The 15,487-nt window shown below is 49.7% G+C and overlaps 5 protein-coding genes and 1 non-coding gene across 6 annotated transcripts; all 6 read right to left on the reverse strand.

Moving 5' to 3' along the window:
* Nucleotides 1-4: 4 nt before the first annotated feature.
* FOIG_06893 (uncharacterized protein) lies at nt 5-4,557 on the reverse strand (the record flags this gene model as incomplete). Its single annotated transcript, XM_031206131.1, has 2 exons — nt 5-24; nt 81-4,557. The coding sequence occupies 2 exons, from the start codon at nt 4,555-4,557 to the stop codon at nt 5-7; spliced, it is 4,497 nt and encodes a 1,498-aa protein (XP_031064855.1).
* Nucleotides 4,558-7,395: 2,838 nt separating this feature from the next.
* FOIG_06894 lies at nt 7,396-7,474 on the reverse strand. Its single transcript has one exon. It is a non-coding gene; the product is annotated as a tRNA-Gly (tRNA).
* Nucleotides 7,475-7,547: 73 nt separating this feature from the next.
* On the reverse strand, nt 7,548-8,598 carry FOIG_06895 (uncharacterized protein; the record flags this gene model as incomplete). The annotated part of the gene is made up of 2 exons (XM_031206132.1): nt 7,548-8,484; nt 8,554-8,598. 2 exons carry the CDS (start codon nt 8,596-8,598, stop codon nt 7,645-7,647), a joined length of 885 nt encoding a protein of 294 aa, XP_031064856.1. The 3' UTR covers nt 7,548-7,644.
* A 181-nt stretch (nt 8,599-8,779) lies between these two features.
* FOIG_06896 (uncharacterized protein) lies at nt 8,780-9,844 on the reverse strand. The gene has a single exon (XM_031206133.1). The coding sequence runs from the start codon at nt 9,836-9,838 to the stop codon at nt 9,020-9,022; it is 819 nt and encodes a 272-aa protein (XP_031064857.1). The 5' UTR covers nt 9,839-9,844; the 3' UTR covers nt 8,780-9,019.
* Nucleotides 9,845-13,451: 3,607 nt separating this feature from the next.
* FOIG_06897 (acetyltransferase) lies at nt 13,452-14,476 on the reverse strand. Its single transcript, XM_031206134.1, has 2 exons — nt 14,241-14,476; nt 13,452-14,184 (listed from the first exon to the last, which is right to left on the reverse strand). Exons 1-2 carry the CDS (start codon nt 14,339-14,341, stop codon nt 13,617-13,619), a joined length of 669 nt encoding a protein of 222 aa, XP_031064858.1. The 5' UTR covers nt 14,342-14,476; the 3' UTR covers nt 13,452-13,616.
* Nucleotides 14,477-14,604: 128 nt separating this feature from the next.
* Nucleotides 14,605-15,439, reverse strand: FOIG_06898 (uncharacterized protein; the record flags this gene model as incomplete). The annotated part of the gene is made up of 3 exons (XM_031206135.1): nt 15,392-15,439; nt 14,707-15,343; nt 14,605-14,652 (listed from the first exon to the last, which is right to left on the reverse strand). The coding sequence occupies exons 1-3, from the start codon at nt 15,415-15,417 to the stop codon at nt 14,605-14,607; spliced, it is 711 nt and encodes a 236-aa protein (XP_031064859.1). The 5' UTR covers nt 15,418-15,439.
* Between the last annotated feature and the right edge of the window lie 48 nt (nt 15,440-15,487).

Genomic DNA, 15,487 nt, shown 5'->3' on the forward strand with positions numbered 1-15,487 from the left:
TGGATCAGGTCCGCAGACGCCGCTCTCAAGACAGACAGACCCAGCGGTAGTACAGTCGGTATCATCTGTACAAGCATCACCGTCCCCGCCGCCGTTGCCAGCCTGTACGCAGACCGCATTGAGACAAACGCAGAGGTTCAGCAGACCATCCAAACAGAGAGCAGCGTTGGCAGTGCAGTCGTCGGCTGTAGTACAGGAAGTTGGTGTGTTTCCTGGGTCAGGTCCACAAACACCACTCTCGAGGCATACAGCTCCAGCAGCAGTACAGTCAGGGTCGTCAGTGCAGGGGTCGCCATTGTTACCACCGCCACCTGGTGATCGTATACAAACTGCGTTGACACAGAGGCAAAGGTTCAGAAGCCCGTCTAAGCAAAGACCAGCATTCGCGGTACAGTCATCGGCGGTGTTGCACGAAGTTGTAGCAGTCTCTGTTGGTGCAGGAGCGGTCGTTTCTGTGGGATTCACAACAGGGTTGATGATACATAAACCTTCGAGGCAAACGCAAATATTGATCAACCCGTCTAGACAGAGTGCCGCGTTAGCTGTGCAGTCACCGTTTGTGGCGCATGGAGTTCTAGTGTTTGCAGGTGGCAGCTCAGTTGTTTCAGTCGGATCACCCCCAGGGTTTGCTACGACGCAGACAGCGTTGAGGCAGACACAAAGGTTCAGCAGACCGTCTAAGCATAGATCAGCATCAGCTACACAGTCATCAGCCGTAGAGCAGGACACCGGTGCTGTGGTAGGTCCTGATCCCGCGCCCGTCTCTGTGGTTGTCTGATCGTTGCCTCCTCCAGGATTAACGCAGACGGCATTGAGACAGACGCAAAGGTTGATCAATCCGTCAAGGCATAGGTCCGCATCGACAGCGCAGTCATCAGCTGTAGAGCATGCTACTGCAGTTGAAGTAGCTCCTGGTCCAGTGTTCGTCGCAGTAGGGTTCGCAGCGGTTGTTTCCTCACCGTTCGGGTCGGCAACGCAGACTCCGTTGAGGCAGACACAAAGATTGAGCCCTCCAATGATGCAGAGGTCAACATTGACACTGCAGTCATCGGATGTGGTGCAAGCAACGGCAGTTGTCTCTGTTGGAGCTGGCTGTGTCGCTGTGACTGTACCATCGGCGGTAGTAGTGGCTAACGCTGGGTCAAGAATGCAGACAGCGTCTACGCAAACGCATAGATTGAGTAGACCGTCCACGCAAAGGCCAACATCAACCAAGCAGTCATCATCTGAAGCACAGGCCACTGCTGACGACGTCGCTGCTGGTGCTTCCTCTGTGGTCGTAGCACCAGCGCCTGTAGTCGTCTGTCCATTCTCAAGACCAGATGTCGTGGCTAACGCTGGATCAACGATGCAGATGGCGTCTACGCAGATGCATAGATTAATGAGGCCATCGACGCAGAGGCCAAGATCGGCTAAACAGTCAGCGTCTGTAGTACAGGCGACAGCTGACGACGTTGCGGCTGCTTCTGCGTCAGTGGTAGTAGCATCCTGGACGGTGGTCGTCTGTCCGTTGTTGGCATCTGTGGTCGAAGCTAGCGTAGGATCGAGAATACAAATGGAATCAACGCAGATGCATAGGTTGATCAAGCCATCGACACAGAGGCCGAGGTCGGCTAAACAGTCAGCGTCTGTCGAACACGATACTGCCGATGTTGCAGCTGGATCTCCGGTTGTTGCTGTAGTTGTCTCTCCATTGCCATCTGTGACTGTCGACCCAGCACTATCAGTTGGCTCTCCATTACCTCCTGTTGAGGTTCCGAGGTCAGAGCCGGTGACTCCTGTACCTTCAGGACCTCCGGGCTGCTGCCCGCAGACTCCGTCTACGCAAGTACAGATATTGAGGCCATTGAAAACGCAGAGAGCGACATTGAGAAGGCAATCATCGTCTGTGGAGCATGGTGTAGTTTGCGTTGGCGCAGCCGTTGCGGCTTGAGTAGTGGAGGCTGTCTCTGTCTGTCCATCGACATCGGTACCAGTGGCACCAGTCTCAGAAGCCGAAATACCACTTCCGTCGGTACTAGGTGCACCGGGGTTGTCAATGTCTGTCGTATCGGTACCGACACCTCCGGCCGCGGAGCTACCGCCGTCGGTAGGAGACTCCCCGCTGGTGTCAGTGGGCAAAGCAGTTCCGCTGAGCGTAATCTCAGAGCCTCCGCCGCCTTCTGCACCACCTGTTACTCTCGTGCTGGCACCCGAAAGGTCTGTTGAATCAGATCCAGGGTCCACGATAGGTCCTGCATCAGATGTAGCAGCACCGGTCTCCGCCGCTCCAGTCGAGGCTAAGGTAGGAGAATCGCCACCACCGTCACCTGAAGCGGATGATCCTCCATTGCCATCAGGGCGACCTCGAATGCTGGTAGTTGAAGCTGAGAGTCCGTCTGTGCCAGTCGTGCCAGGGCCAGGGTTGACGATAGGCGCGTCGTCACTAGCGTCGGCACTGGCTGCTGTCGAACCTGGGAGATTACCAGCTCCCGAGCGGGTAGCGGTACCTGCGGGTGGTGAGGTTACAGCACCACCGCCATTTCCTCCACCGTTGCCAGTAGAAGAGCCGTCGCCACCAAGATCCGGACCAGGGCGGCCACCGTTCCCTTCCGGGTTGCCGCTGTCTGGTCCGTCGGAGCCATTACCTGGAGAACCACCGTTGCCGCCTGGTGATCCCCCATTGGATCCACCGCCACTGCCACCGTTGCCGGAGCCTCCATTGCCAGAACCTCCATTGCCAGATCCTCCATTGCCTGAGCCATCGCCAGGAGAGGCACCGTTGCCTCCTCCGTTGCCTCCTCCGTTGCCTCCTCCGTTGGAACCGCCACCGGATCCACCGTTGCCGGATCCTCCAGTACCTTCACCGTTGTCTCCTCCATTAGAACCGCCGTTCCCAGAGCCACCGCCGGGTCTACCGCCATTACCCTGAGGATTGCCGTTTGCACCAGGGGAGCCACCGGCGGCGACACAGTCTCCGTTCTGGCATACCTGTCCGGGAGGGCAAACGACACCAACACAGCTAGCCAATGCCGGGTTCGATACACAGGTATTACCCAAGCAGATCTCATCACTGGCACACGTCTCACCACCGCAGTCGGTGGGATCTCCAAGAGGGACGCACGCTTCCTGGATACAGGCATAGTTGGCCGGGCAGATAGAGCCACCGCAGCTAATAGGTCCATCTACTCGAACGCAGCGGTCGTCGATACAGGCATAACCTGGTGGACATACAGCGTTTTGCCGATGGAATAGGCGATTGAGGTTGGTGGAGGGTCCGCAGGATAAGGGGTCCGAAACCGAAAGGCATTCTCCGTTAACGCAGATGAAGTTTGATGCGCACTCTGGCTCGCACACAGAAGATGGATATCCCTTACCATCCTCGCCTGGACCTGGACGACCAACGCCAAAGTTATCGGTGCCACCCTGGTTGTTACCAGAGCCAGAGTTGGAACTTGGACGTGAGCCCGGGAAGCCGCCCTGGTCACCGCCTTGGCCGCCTTGATTCTGACCACCTCCGCCTGAAGCGTCACCAGGAAAGCTGCCAGAACCGTTGTTGTTCGAGGTAGAGTCTCCTCCTTGCTGGCCTCCCCCTTGTCCCGAAGCGGCGTCATTGGTAGAACCCTCTCGACCGCCTCCGTTGTTGTTCTGGTCTGAAGATCCTCCTGGCCCAGAAACAAATCCCCCTGGACGCATAGAAAGACTACAAGCCGTCCTGGGGATGCTTTCCTGATGAACCAGGTTGTTGATGCACTGCCCTGAGACGCATACTTGTCCCTTGCCACATGGTTCAGGGCTACTGCCACACTGAGAAGTATCTGTCGAGAAACTAATCGGCACGCATTCACCAGCCAAGCACCAAGAGCCAGGCTTGCAGAGCCCATCGCAGTCCTGACTGATATCTTCGTCATCAAGGGACTGGCATTCCCCAGAGACGCAGACTTGACCGGCAGTGCATTTCTGCGAAGCATCTCCGCAGCTATTTATATTGGTCGAAAGGAAAACTTGTCGACAGTATCCGTCTTGGCAAGATGTACCAAGAGAACATGAAGTTTTCTCATCGCAGGCTTGAACGTTGGTACCGAGGATGAAAGGAATACAGGTATCGTACAGACACCAGCTTCCGGCGTCGCATATCGTATTAGAAGGACCACATGACGTGGGATCTGAGCCGATTTCGAGTTTTTGGCATTGTTCGTTGATACAGAGAGATGAAGGATCACAGGATTCCTCTCCACATCGAAGAGGATCGACTGCGATCTCGATGGAGACACACTCGCCGTTGGTGCACAATTGACCAGGCTTGCATGCGGTAGGACAATCGTCTGTACCGAGATCAAGCGGGAGACATTGGCCGGCAATGCAGATCTCTGAAGGTTCACAAGAGTTCCCGAACTTTCCACAGTTTCGGGGATCAAGACCAATAGTGGTGTTGGTGCAACTACCCCAGGTGCAGATGTCAGGGATGGGGCATCCGGCACGTGGGACGAGGTTTGGGTATGTTTGATGGGGATATGCAGAAGCTGAAACAGTCAGGGTAATAGCCACGAAGGCTCGCCAGCTCAGAGAGTGAGTCATGGCTATGTTGTGATGATTTGTCGACTTGTTGTTGATGATGTCGACTTACAGAGTAGATGAAGCTTCGCCCTATATATCTCGGTCATTGTTGACTAGACGAATCTCAACATACCTATCCTCACAACAAACAAGCAAGCTATTGACTGCTCGTGAGAAATAACATTGTGAAATACCGGTCTTCGATACATCCTGGGTCAATGTTTGATTAGGCCGGCTTGTGTAAGGCCGATGGGGCCAAGTCATGTTCATCCCTGGTATGTGGTATGAGGAGGGCTTTCGTTATCATGACAGCTCGGGTGGTTCCAGATCGATGAAGGCGTAGTGCTACATGCCTTGGCACAATAAGATCTTAAACAAAACACAGTTGATGGGTTTGGATCTAGGCCTGGGCTGTTTGTGATCGATTGCAAGCCTTCTGACGTGAAACCATCGAGATAAGGGGGCGGTCGCTCACGACGCCGAGTCGATGTGAACCTTGTAATCAGATAGGTCTTGTTCTCATACTCAAAGTTCTATTGTCGTCAGTAACAAACATCAAAAGATTTGTGAAACTTGAATTCAACAAAGAGAGACGATAACCACAAATTCACGGAGACATTGGACAGAAAGTACGGTCAGGGGGGCAAGAGGTCCAGTTCTACACCTCTTTGATAGAACCAACAGCATGAATCAAAGCCGGCATTCCATGGTGGCTGATGCGCTCTGCTGTCAAAGTCTGGGGCTGAGTCAACCAGCATCAAATCATGCAACGGATATCACCGCCTACCAGCCACCTACGTATTAGACTTTTTAACGTCTCTTTTGTTCTCTCTCCAACTCCAGTCGCCACATTGGGATGTATATGTGCAATATCTGCTACTGTGAGCACCTGACGGGGGGTTCGGCTTCGAATTCCTGGTTATTCAGGGAGGCGTCCCAGGACCTATGGGCAAGGACGATGACATCAACGAGAGCCTCTTGGCAAGTTACTGTGTCCAGGCGGTGCCCAAAGTGCCATCTTGATAGGTCTATTGAGCATCTACTAAATACTTCTAACCCTTAATTTCAGCTGACGTGGTTGGCCATATCGATATGTACAAAGAGAAGTGATAGGTCCTCTAGTACCGTTTATGGTGATTCTATATAGGACTTGAATTCCGCTTCTAGTCTTAATAAGCGAAAGGATGTTTTTATCTTGAATCTGCTTCCACTCATTGTCCAGGTTTCCGTATAAACTTTGGACTGACATTGAATCACCAAAGACTGGCCACAGCAACACAGTCGCATATCCTTTGAAATGCTGTTTATGTTGGAATCTCCTTCCTGATGAAAAGCAACCCAATCTCACAGCAATAATTAATATCTAGTGTTGATTGGATCTCTAGTGAAACAGGTTGCAACCTCTATAGTTTGACATGCCGCTAATCTTCGGACAGCGTATTCGTGCCCATCACACTCGGTCTTTGAAGCAACCGAGACATTGAGACTTTCGGGTTAACGGACGCTACAGTTTAAATTAAAGCAGCGCCACGTTGTAATGGCCGGATCTCGGCAGTTCGGTGAAAGATGGAGACATCAACTATGGCTCGCAAGTCCTTAATTACATGGAGAATTCCGTTTTATTAAATTCGACTGGCCGGTGATATAGGGTTAGTTCTCTGTTACTTATGCCTTGGCACATTCTGCCATCACATTCCTTGGATCCCACGTCTCAGAACAGTGAAGGTGGCACATTAGACCTTTATCATTTCTGTCTGAATTACCACTTGCAGATGCCCTACGACATCTGACTCTTGTTGGACGCCATTATTGTTCGTGTTCAAATGGCTAAACTTCCTGTGTAGCTACTGTGACCACGAACATATACTGTCGTGTGACATTAAATTGACCAGTTAACCAGATCATGCGCCGATGCAGGGTCGAACGATAGCTTCTGAGTGGCTCTGTTGGTGATAGAACTGAATCACGCTTCACAAAAACATTACTACGATCCCAAGTATTACACTGTATCCCTTGCGGGACGATAAGGCAGCTCGACTGTACTGTAGAAGGCTTTATCCAATCAAGCAATCAATACCAAGGGTACTTCTTTTTGGCCAGAGATTACACCTAACATTACATATCCCTGATAATGTGGCTTGCAAGCAGTTGCCTATGACCCCACTCCTATAACTTCTTGAGGCCAGACATCCAAGCTACCCATCGTGCCCAAAGGCATGTCTAGCTTGGCATAGCTCTGTGGTGGATGCCCAAGTCACGTTTCCAAGAGGCTCAAGGTGTGTAACACAGAGAATATTGAAATGAACAACTGAGCAAAAGTTCCCCCTTGGTGTAACTCGACGGAAATAACATGATCCATAAATTTCCCCTCATCACCAATGATATCTCGTTTGTGGATCACCTTTCAGCTGCAAAGTCCTCAGCTTGTGTCCTCCCTTGCATGACATCTTCAGCCTCATGCAGTCTTCTCCAGATCGGGCGACTCCAGAGGATCAGATCATATTTCATGAGTGAAACCCCTTAGCGCCTCCATTGCACAGACTCGAAAGTTGATGCGTGGTCTGAGACATGATCGATCAGGATCGGGAGTCAAAAACGTTGAAGTGTCAGATCATACCATCTCGGCAGATCTAACGATTGAGTCAAAACTAGGGTTAGCAGGATTTTTGCTAGTAATTCCGAGTCAAATGTCTCGCGGAACATCTGTATACGTCTGCGATGTGAAGAGAGCAAGCCAACGGCATTGGAGCTGGATCCCTCTGGGCAATCAGTCAAATCGAGCTGAAAGAAGTCAGGTGGTAGAAACAGGGTCAATAATTGAGAGGAAACAAAAACAAAAAAACAAAAACAAACTGATCGTGCGTCATCCGGAATTCGAATCCGAGCCTCAACTTTTCTCAATGGAAGAGTTGAATCCTAACCCCTAGACCAATGACGCTAGATGATTTGATGAGTCAGCGAGATACCAAACCGCTCTATAATCACCAGATTCTCTCAGGCACCCTTCATTGTTCGTGAATGGTATTATACGGCTCCAAATATGCCAAGCTTGGCGAGAGTAAAGTCCAGGTTGCTTTTATATACGTAGACCATGGATAGATACCCCTTCTATGCATTTGAACCCGAGTTCATGTTATACTTATAATGCCATCCCTCACTCTTCATATCCATCCTGATCTTGTACGTCTCTTCCGCAACTCTCAAAACATCCAAATCCACATCGACGATCTCCATCTTCTCCTCGCCAACCTCGATTCTTCCCAATGCTCCCAGAATCGGCATATTCACACAACTCAGTCCTCCAGCATTGCAAAACACAATCGCAGCCGTATTCTCAAAGGCTCGCGCTGTAAGTGTACAATTCAAGAAGATCCGTTCAGAATCAGGGTTGAGACCAGCTCCCTCTTGGCCGTTATCATCCATAAACCAGTATGATGGTATCAATATGATATCAGCACCATCGTTGACGAGCGCTTTGAACGCTTCGGGAAATGCTAAATCCCAACATATCACCATACCAGCGCGTACGGGTCTTCCATCGGCGTGTTTGAGTGGTGTGTCGAATGCAGTATGAGGGGTATGCGTCGAAGAAGTTAAGTGCGGACGCTCTGGATGCCAAAGGTTCTTCTTCTGGTAAGATCCACAAATCTCACCTGTTCCTGCGGCAAGGAAGTACGCCATGTTGCGGAGTTCTTCATCTTCAGAATCAGGAACTGCATGGACTTCGCAGATTGTGCCGGGGACGATGTTCATGTTGAGCTCTTTAGCTAGAGCTTGGTATTTTGAGAGATATCCTGTTGATGTCTTGCTCGCGGAGATGAAGTCGGGATGTTCGGGGACCCATGATGTTAAATGGAATTCAGGAAGAATTGCGATATCACATCCCTCTGAAGCGGCTGAACGAAGATAGCTTTCTGCTTTTGCAAAGTTTTCTGCGACAACGATGGCCTGAGGGTGTGTAAGTCAATGACATCAGATACATCAATACAGTTACAGTAATGACGTCCAGAAACTAACCTTGGGCTCAAATTGAATTACAGCAACTTTATAGACCGGCGCCATTTCGAATGCAACGTACTGTTGGTTGCCAAAAGAAATTGTTTGAAAATGAACAGAAATGTCTTGCATATCTGGGGAAACCTCAATGCAATGCGGAGTATAAAATGTCGGCCGTCGGCGTGATGCGCAGCATTTCTCCACTGTTAGCATCGGGTATACATTTCTCTAAATGGCAAAGGCTTTGTCAATGATTATTCGTCACAGGCCAATCATTATCACGGATCGAGTTCCCTGCTTGGTCGTTCGCCACTTGCGTCAACTTTGTGAGTTCCTTGTGTATTGATTACCCGATATGGATTTGGTCGCTGATTGACAGGTGTCACCTCGTGTTCATGTTTACGTTGCGCAATGCGAATGATTACCCAAAAGTGATTTTGTTATATCCGTAGCGAATCATGATTCGCGAATGACAGGCACTTGAATGCTAAGGAAAACCGCTGAGATTACCCCTCAATATCTCACTTGGTACGCCAGGTGGCGCAGGTCCAGAAGGTCCCTCGAAAGGACAGAACAACACGCTGCCCTCGGCCGTATTCTGTTGTCCCAAAAGCGGCCCTTTTGCAATCCTCTCCCCCATAAGATTTTGGACCTTGTCAACAGCAGATGCATCAATCCCGGTCTTCTGTAATTCATGCGCCATTTGTATGGCTGCAGATGCAGTAACAGGGTTCTCACGTCCAATCGTGATCATGAGATCCATAAGCGCTGTCATTTTCATCTCGCTGGTGCGATTCTGTGCGGACACATAATCTTCTAGAAACACATATGTCGCCATGTATGCTGCGAATGTAACAAGGGGTTTGCCGAACATGGCTGTCACGTCGGGCTGTGAAGCGATGATGTTAAATATCGCGTCGGCAGAAGGGACGAGACGCGCCTGTGTGTTAGATAGTACGTCAGCCGAGATGCTGTGCTTCTTGGCCTGAACGGCACCGACGCGATGGATGCAAATCGACGCGGTGTGAAGTTGTAGGTTTATAGTGGTGGCTTCTTGGGTATGTGACCCGCGTAGCGTTTCGGGGAGCGCGATGAAGGCTGTTGCGAGACTTGTGTCGAGATCGCGATGACGTTTCCAGAACTGACTGTTTTCGACGTCTGTTAGGTCAGAGGCTTGATGGTCTTGGTAAGTATGATCGAGACATTCGTGGAATAGATGAGTCGTGGTGATGCGATATGCGAATGATGAGCAGAGAGAGTTGTCACCGTCGAGAACTTGGGGCAGTGAGGTTGAAGGTTCCTCCATGCCAAGTTGAAAGGCTTCATCCGAGGCTGGCAATAATGTGCTGATCTGCAAGGCGTCAGTCACGTATTTTCTCAGCTCTGGTAGATCATACCTTGCTGACGTCCATCAGACTTGGCCATCCCGTAGTACCGCTCGTATGTTTATCACAGCAAAATACAGCCCACAGTGTCCTTCGCCTCTCCTCAAGTTCACACCAATCCTTGGGTTCCGGAAGTGTCGCATTTCGTCTCCAGTCATTCTTCCCATCGAGTTGATGGAGGCCAAGAATCTGTGACAGACGAACAGATTTTGATGTACTCATAGATGATCTGGAGAACCACATATTCAGCACTTCGAAATGGGCCATGAGAACACAGCATTGTGTATGTGCGAGTGTGACGAAATACTCTCCTTCACCCTGATGTTGTCAGTCAAGGTGATGCAGACGAGATGACTGACTGACCTTTTGCTCATCAGCTTCGAGATAATACCTCGCTCTTCGATAAAAGGGATCGGCAAGGTGCTTATGAGGCGGCGACACAAGTGCAGCTCGGGCCATGATTATATACTGAAGACACATTGGTGGTTGCATATGAGGCGGAAGATACAGTGACGCGAGATATCGAGAGGGGTGAATGTACTGCGCATTGCAATGAACCTTTGTAAAAAAGACATTCGTCCTGCAAACTGTCAGATCCTTACTTTGAATCTCAATAATTTGCACTCACAACTCCTCAATAATTTCTTGTGGCGGAAGTTGCTCATATCTCCCCGTCTCAGTGAGTTGGTTTTCCGAAGCTTCAAAAGGTCTGAACGATTGATATCCCTCGTCCTGCGTCGCCTTGAGCCGATATTCCAGATCGACTATCCCTTTTAGCAAACTTCAATACTTTCACTGTTTACTTACCCAATCGAGACTCGAGTTCTTTGACTCGTGGCCGTGTGGCTGTGATCACAGGCTTTTTACGCGACGCGGGATATTGGCATTTTGTCCCAGTGGCGTCACAGCGGCTGCATCCGGGGCTGCGGCGATCGCACTTTAGTTTACGGTTACGGCACTGAAAGCACGAAAATGGCATGAGGGTATCCTCCGGGGGGTTCGAGGAGGTCGAAGCCATTTTCTTTTAGAGTTGGCGAGAGCTCGGTCAAGTTGTTTTTGGAGTTGGAGGTTACGTGATGGATTAGCTACCTGCGTGACCATCCTTCGCCTCTGCTGTAGGGGCTGTAATATAGTGGGTCTCGTCGTTCGTGATTTGCTGCGTATCGCTGATGACTGTATCGCGATAAGAGGATTTCTGCTAACCTATGCAACACCTCATCGAAAAGCAGAAGAGGAAATTTTTGAACAAGCCAGAGAAATAAAGTCAAATGGATAAATACGTACCTTGAAGAGCTTCCTCTCGCTCGAAGGGAGGTCGATGGTTCGTTCCTTTTGGTTCCTTCAGATATTTCCTGTTACATACATTGGGGTTATCACTTACCTATGATCTGCGAATTCTATCGCCAGAGAGAAGAAGCGAACCATCTCATTGCGGAGTTTGCAGTTGCTGCATAGGACAAGCTCTCGTCGGAAGCAAGGGCAAGATCCAAGGGCAATCCATCTTTTAGCTGTCCCCCAGGGTTTCTCAGACCATTGCTGCTCTCTGAAGAAGAGATATCGCGGTTTGAGCGTGGCTTTCTTTTGTTTGACTCTTGGAGATTAGGCATGTATTCAGGTGGCCCGCATCTGCTCCAAGATCATTTCAGTAGCGACATGATGCGGCCGGGCTGGGACTCGTTTGGTTCTGGGCTCGATAAATATGGGCATCGAGTCTATGATTTTGCCTACCTTCTCTCGGTATTCACGTTTGTCTTTGACAAATTCAGAGGTTTCGTGCATCAGGTCGCCGCGCAGCTCCAGGATCACCCCTACGAGTCTCGGACCATGCCATTTTCTGAGTATAATCGAACATGAGAGTTCTTACACAGGACAGTGTTTCAAGAGCTAAGGTATATCAAACCTCTTTGCTCGCATGGCTACGCTGTGCTGCTAAGCCTGCGATGCATGAATGACCAAGAGCGCCAGGACTATGTACTCTAAGGCTACTTCGAATTCGCGCAAAAGGAGGCAAGGCTTAACCTATCATCCAATGGAGCCACCAAAAGCTATAGTGACAACGAAATTTGGCTAATCTACGGTCTGTATGGAGATAGCCGTCCCTTACAGAGTACCTTGACTCAAGGTTGGTACTTTTGGGATGGAAGTCGAATCGCAACGATATAGCCTACACGGATGGAAATTGCGGCTGCGATGACTTAGTTGGATTTTATCTCCCGATGCTCATTTGCAGAGGGTTAGCTGTTATCAGACACGAGATTTTCATAGGCTAACACGCTCCTAGCCAGTTACTGTGAGGATACTATTAGTAGCCTAGGCACTATGGGTGGATACAAGACTTTCTAGAGAAGAGTGTAGTGAGATGATAATCATGAAATAGCGTATATTTGTCGAGAAAAAGCGACTCTAAATTCAAGTATCATTTTACTTTGAAGTAAGAGTCTATCATGTTGACCAATGACGATGTAGACTTGAGGGCACTATAGTGTACGACGTCTCTAATCGTTGCTCTTTTTTCGATTCTCGAGAGGCCGCGATATCTCTCAATCTTTCTACACACTGGGGTCATCATAATACATGCTCGTATCTTGATTGGCAACTTGCAAAGCAAATTCGCTTCCCCGAAGAACCAGCGGCTCTCCTTGATCTTCTTCGGATGGCCTCATAACTACCTCCTGCGCAGATACGCATTCAGATCTGCCTTCCGAAGCCTTTTTGGTACCGTTTGCGTCATTATTCTCAGGATTCAGTTCTATGATACCTTGATCCTCAAGTATCTCATCCAGAACAGAAATGTCACTAGCAATGATAGAAGTGAGTGAGCTAACCACTTCGAATGTATGCCAAGGATATCTATCATGCCTGAGCCATTCCTCAAGGATTCTTGGTAGAACTGAAAATAGTTTCTCCTTCTTGTCTTTCGATATATAGATGGTGAAATCGAGGTCGACATCAGATACATATGCAGTGGTAGGCTGTGGCGCTGACCGAATTGCTTTCCCATCTTGGAAAACTTCCAATTCAGACGAGATTCTAGAAACTTCAACAAGACGTATGGTCTTTAGCCGTTGAAATAGCGAGGTCGCATCGCCATACGTTGCAAAGGTGTTGAAAGTGGCGGCAACTCTAGAAACAACAATTAGTAAAAAGCCCAAAGCCCAAGTGACCAAGCTTACCGAGTAATATGGTATGCTTTACGTCTCAGATCCCATGAATATGACTCATCTAGCACCGAAGAGCCGTTCGGGGATACGGCGACCCATTCTTTGACAGAACTTGAGAGATACCGATCTGTGATCTCGAGCCATTCGAAAAAGGGCCACAAGTACCGCACGTCCTCTGTTGGTTGAAGTACCCATTCTGCGAATGCATGTTGGTCACAGCACCCTTGGCTATTTTAGGTTATCGCCTTGCAGCTGTCCTATTCTGGAATTGCCCCTAAAGCTCGGCGGGCAAATTAACATCCATGATGGGTTATTCCATTCTATCGGGAGATGAGGAAAGTATGGTTAGTTGGCGCATTGCCAACGCTAGGAGCTTTGCGTCAGGGATGAATTGTTGGCAACCCGGCTGGAGCAACAAGCCATGCTGGTTATTATATACTGGGCTTAGAGTGGTAAAGCTTCAAGACAAAAAAGGAACATCGATCGATTTCTCCGACTTGGGGCTATCTTGCCTTTTCAGCTCGAGCCAGGCGCTTTGTTACTCCTCAAATTTGCCCAGCGCTTGCACCTTTTTGACAACCCTTGCAGGGGATCCCACAGCCACGCTCCAGGCAGGAATATCGCGCGTCACGATAGAGCCAGCGCCTATCGTACATCCCTCCCCAATCGTGACACCAGGCAAAATAGTAACACCGCCTCCGATCCAACAGTCATCGCCTATGTTGATAGGGTACGCATACTCGATGCAGGCCCTGCGGCTTGCGACCTCCGTTTCATGCGTCGCTGTCGAGATCATAACATTTGGGCCAATCATAACCCTGTCGCCAATCGTAACGATAGCTGAATCCAAGACCGTTAAGTTGAAGTTGGCGTAGAATCTCTTTCCGACTGACATGTTAGGGCCGTAGTCGACTCTGAATGGTGGCTCGATAAAAACTTCGTCGTCTTCCACGTGTCCAAGGAACGATTTCAGCATTTCAGCGCGCCTTTTGGTGATAAACTCGATGTTGAAGTCGTCGCCTTCCGGAAACCAGGTGTTGTATTCGTTCATGGCCTTTCGAGCTGCGAGACGAGCATTTGTGAGTTTTGGAATGAGTGAGTCATATCTACAATCGTATAAGTAAGATCGAACCGCTCAAATGAGCCCCATGTGTTGACTTACAGCATGCCTGAGACCATCCTCTCGTATTGTTCGCAGTGCGGAACATTTGCCAGCTTGGATGCCTTCTCCAACTCGGCCTGGTTCTTCTCTTGCGCTGCCATATTATGTGTAGTATGGCTGATAGATGGATAAATAGCAGGTTAAAAGAGCAGAAGTCTGGGAAATCATATAATTCATCGTGAAGAAACGCCAGAGTTTCATGTCATCTTTTATTCATGCCCATCAATTGCCAAGCCATCATCCCCAGGGACGAAGCTATTCCGTAAACAGCAATACTCCCAACCGCTTGCAATCGCCAAGTCCGATTATATCCCCGATGCCGACTCCGACTTAGACGGTGGAGCACTAGTGGAACGTCGGCCCGTCAAAAGAAGAGGTATGCATGTTGAGAACGAAGAAGCTCGGAACAAGTCTGGAAAAAAGCTCGTATCAGTACGGACTAAGGGAAAGAAAGCGATGAACTTACGAATTCCATCCAGGGAACGTTTGACCATCCTCGAGGATTCGTCCGTCTCTCGTCCCAGACTTTGGTCAATAGATCAGTCATGGCCGGGTGCTGGAAGCCTGTAGAATGCTTGATCTCGTTGATGCACCAGCTTGCGTAGTGTATTTGATGCGGAGAGCATGTATCGGCTCCAGCCAGGAACAGCGGAAATAGTAAACGTTTGTAAAACACGCTGTCTCTCGGTATTGTAGCACAGACATCGAGGACCGCGGAGACGGAGGCTTTGATCTGAGGGTCATCGCATGAGATCGCAAAGGCGTCGGGAAACCTCATCACACGGAGCAAGCATGCGTGTCTGTATGCCTCGGCTAGGTGTCGCCATTCTTGGTGGTTGGTGGGATAAACGGCTTGATCGGGATCCCAGCCGCGGAAGAACTTCTCAGCGCCGTCAAGCAATTGCTCAAACTGTTCAACTGGCAGGTCTCCCGCTAGGTAATCTTTACCTGCTTCGAGAACTTGCCCAATTTTGAAGAATATCACAGGCGGGCAGCCAACGAGTGTATGAAGACTAAGACTTCCGTGATCTCGTACACATTCTCGTACTTCGGTGGAGTAGGACAGCTTTTCAGCACCGCTGAAGCCTCGCAGCATGTCCAGCCTGTTTGAATCAGTACCTATCGTGAGCACCATCAGCGCTTGGACTTACCAAGATAAGGCGGAAATAAGGAACATGGCTGTTTTCGAACGCCTAGGCGAGGTGTCAAGGCAGGCGATCCGTTTGCATAGGAACGATACGCCCGTC

The sequence above is a fragment of the Fusarium odoratissimum genome (genome assembly GCF_000260195.1).
Source record: "Fusarium odoratissimum NRRL 54006 unplaced genomic scaffold supercont1.9, whole genome shotgun sequence".
In the NCBI taxonomy this organism is placed as follows: domain Eukaryota; kingdom Fungi; phylum Ascomycota; class Sordariomycetes; order Hypocreales; family Nectriaceae; genus Fusarium; species Fusarium odoratissimum.

Excerpts from the sequence above, each read along its gene's own strand:
- FOIG_06897 (XM_031206134.1), bottom strand. The coding sequence starts at position 14,341 with ATGGCAGCGCAAGAGAAGAACCAGGCCGAGTTGGAGAAGGCATCCAAG. Across the intron at positions 14,185-14,240 it reads AGGATGGTCTCAGGCATGCT|ATATGACTCACTCATTCCAA; the intron begins GTAAGTCAACAC and ends ATACGATTGTAG.
- FOIG_06896 (XM_031206133.1), bottom strand. The coding sequence starts at position 9,838 with ATGGAGGAACCTTCAACCTCACTGCCCCAAGTTCTCGACGGTGACAAC.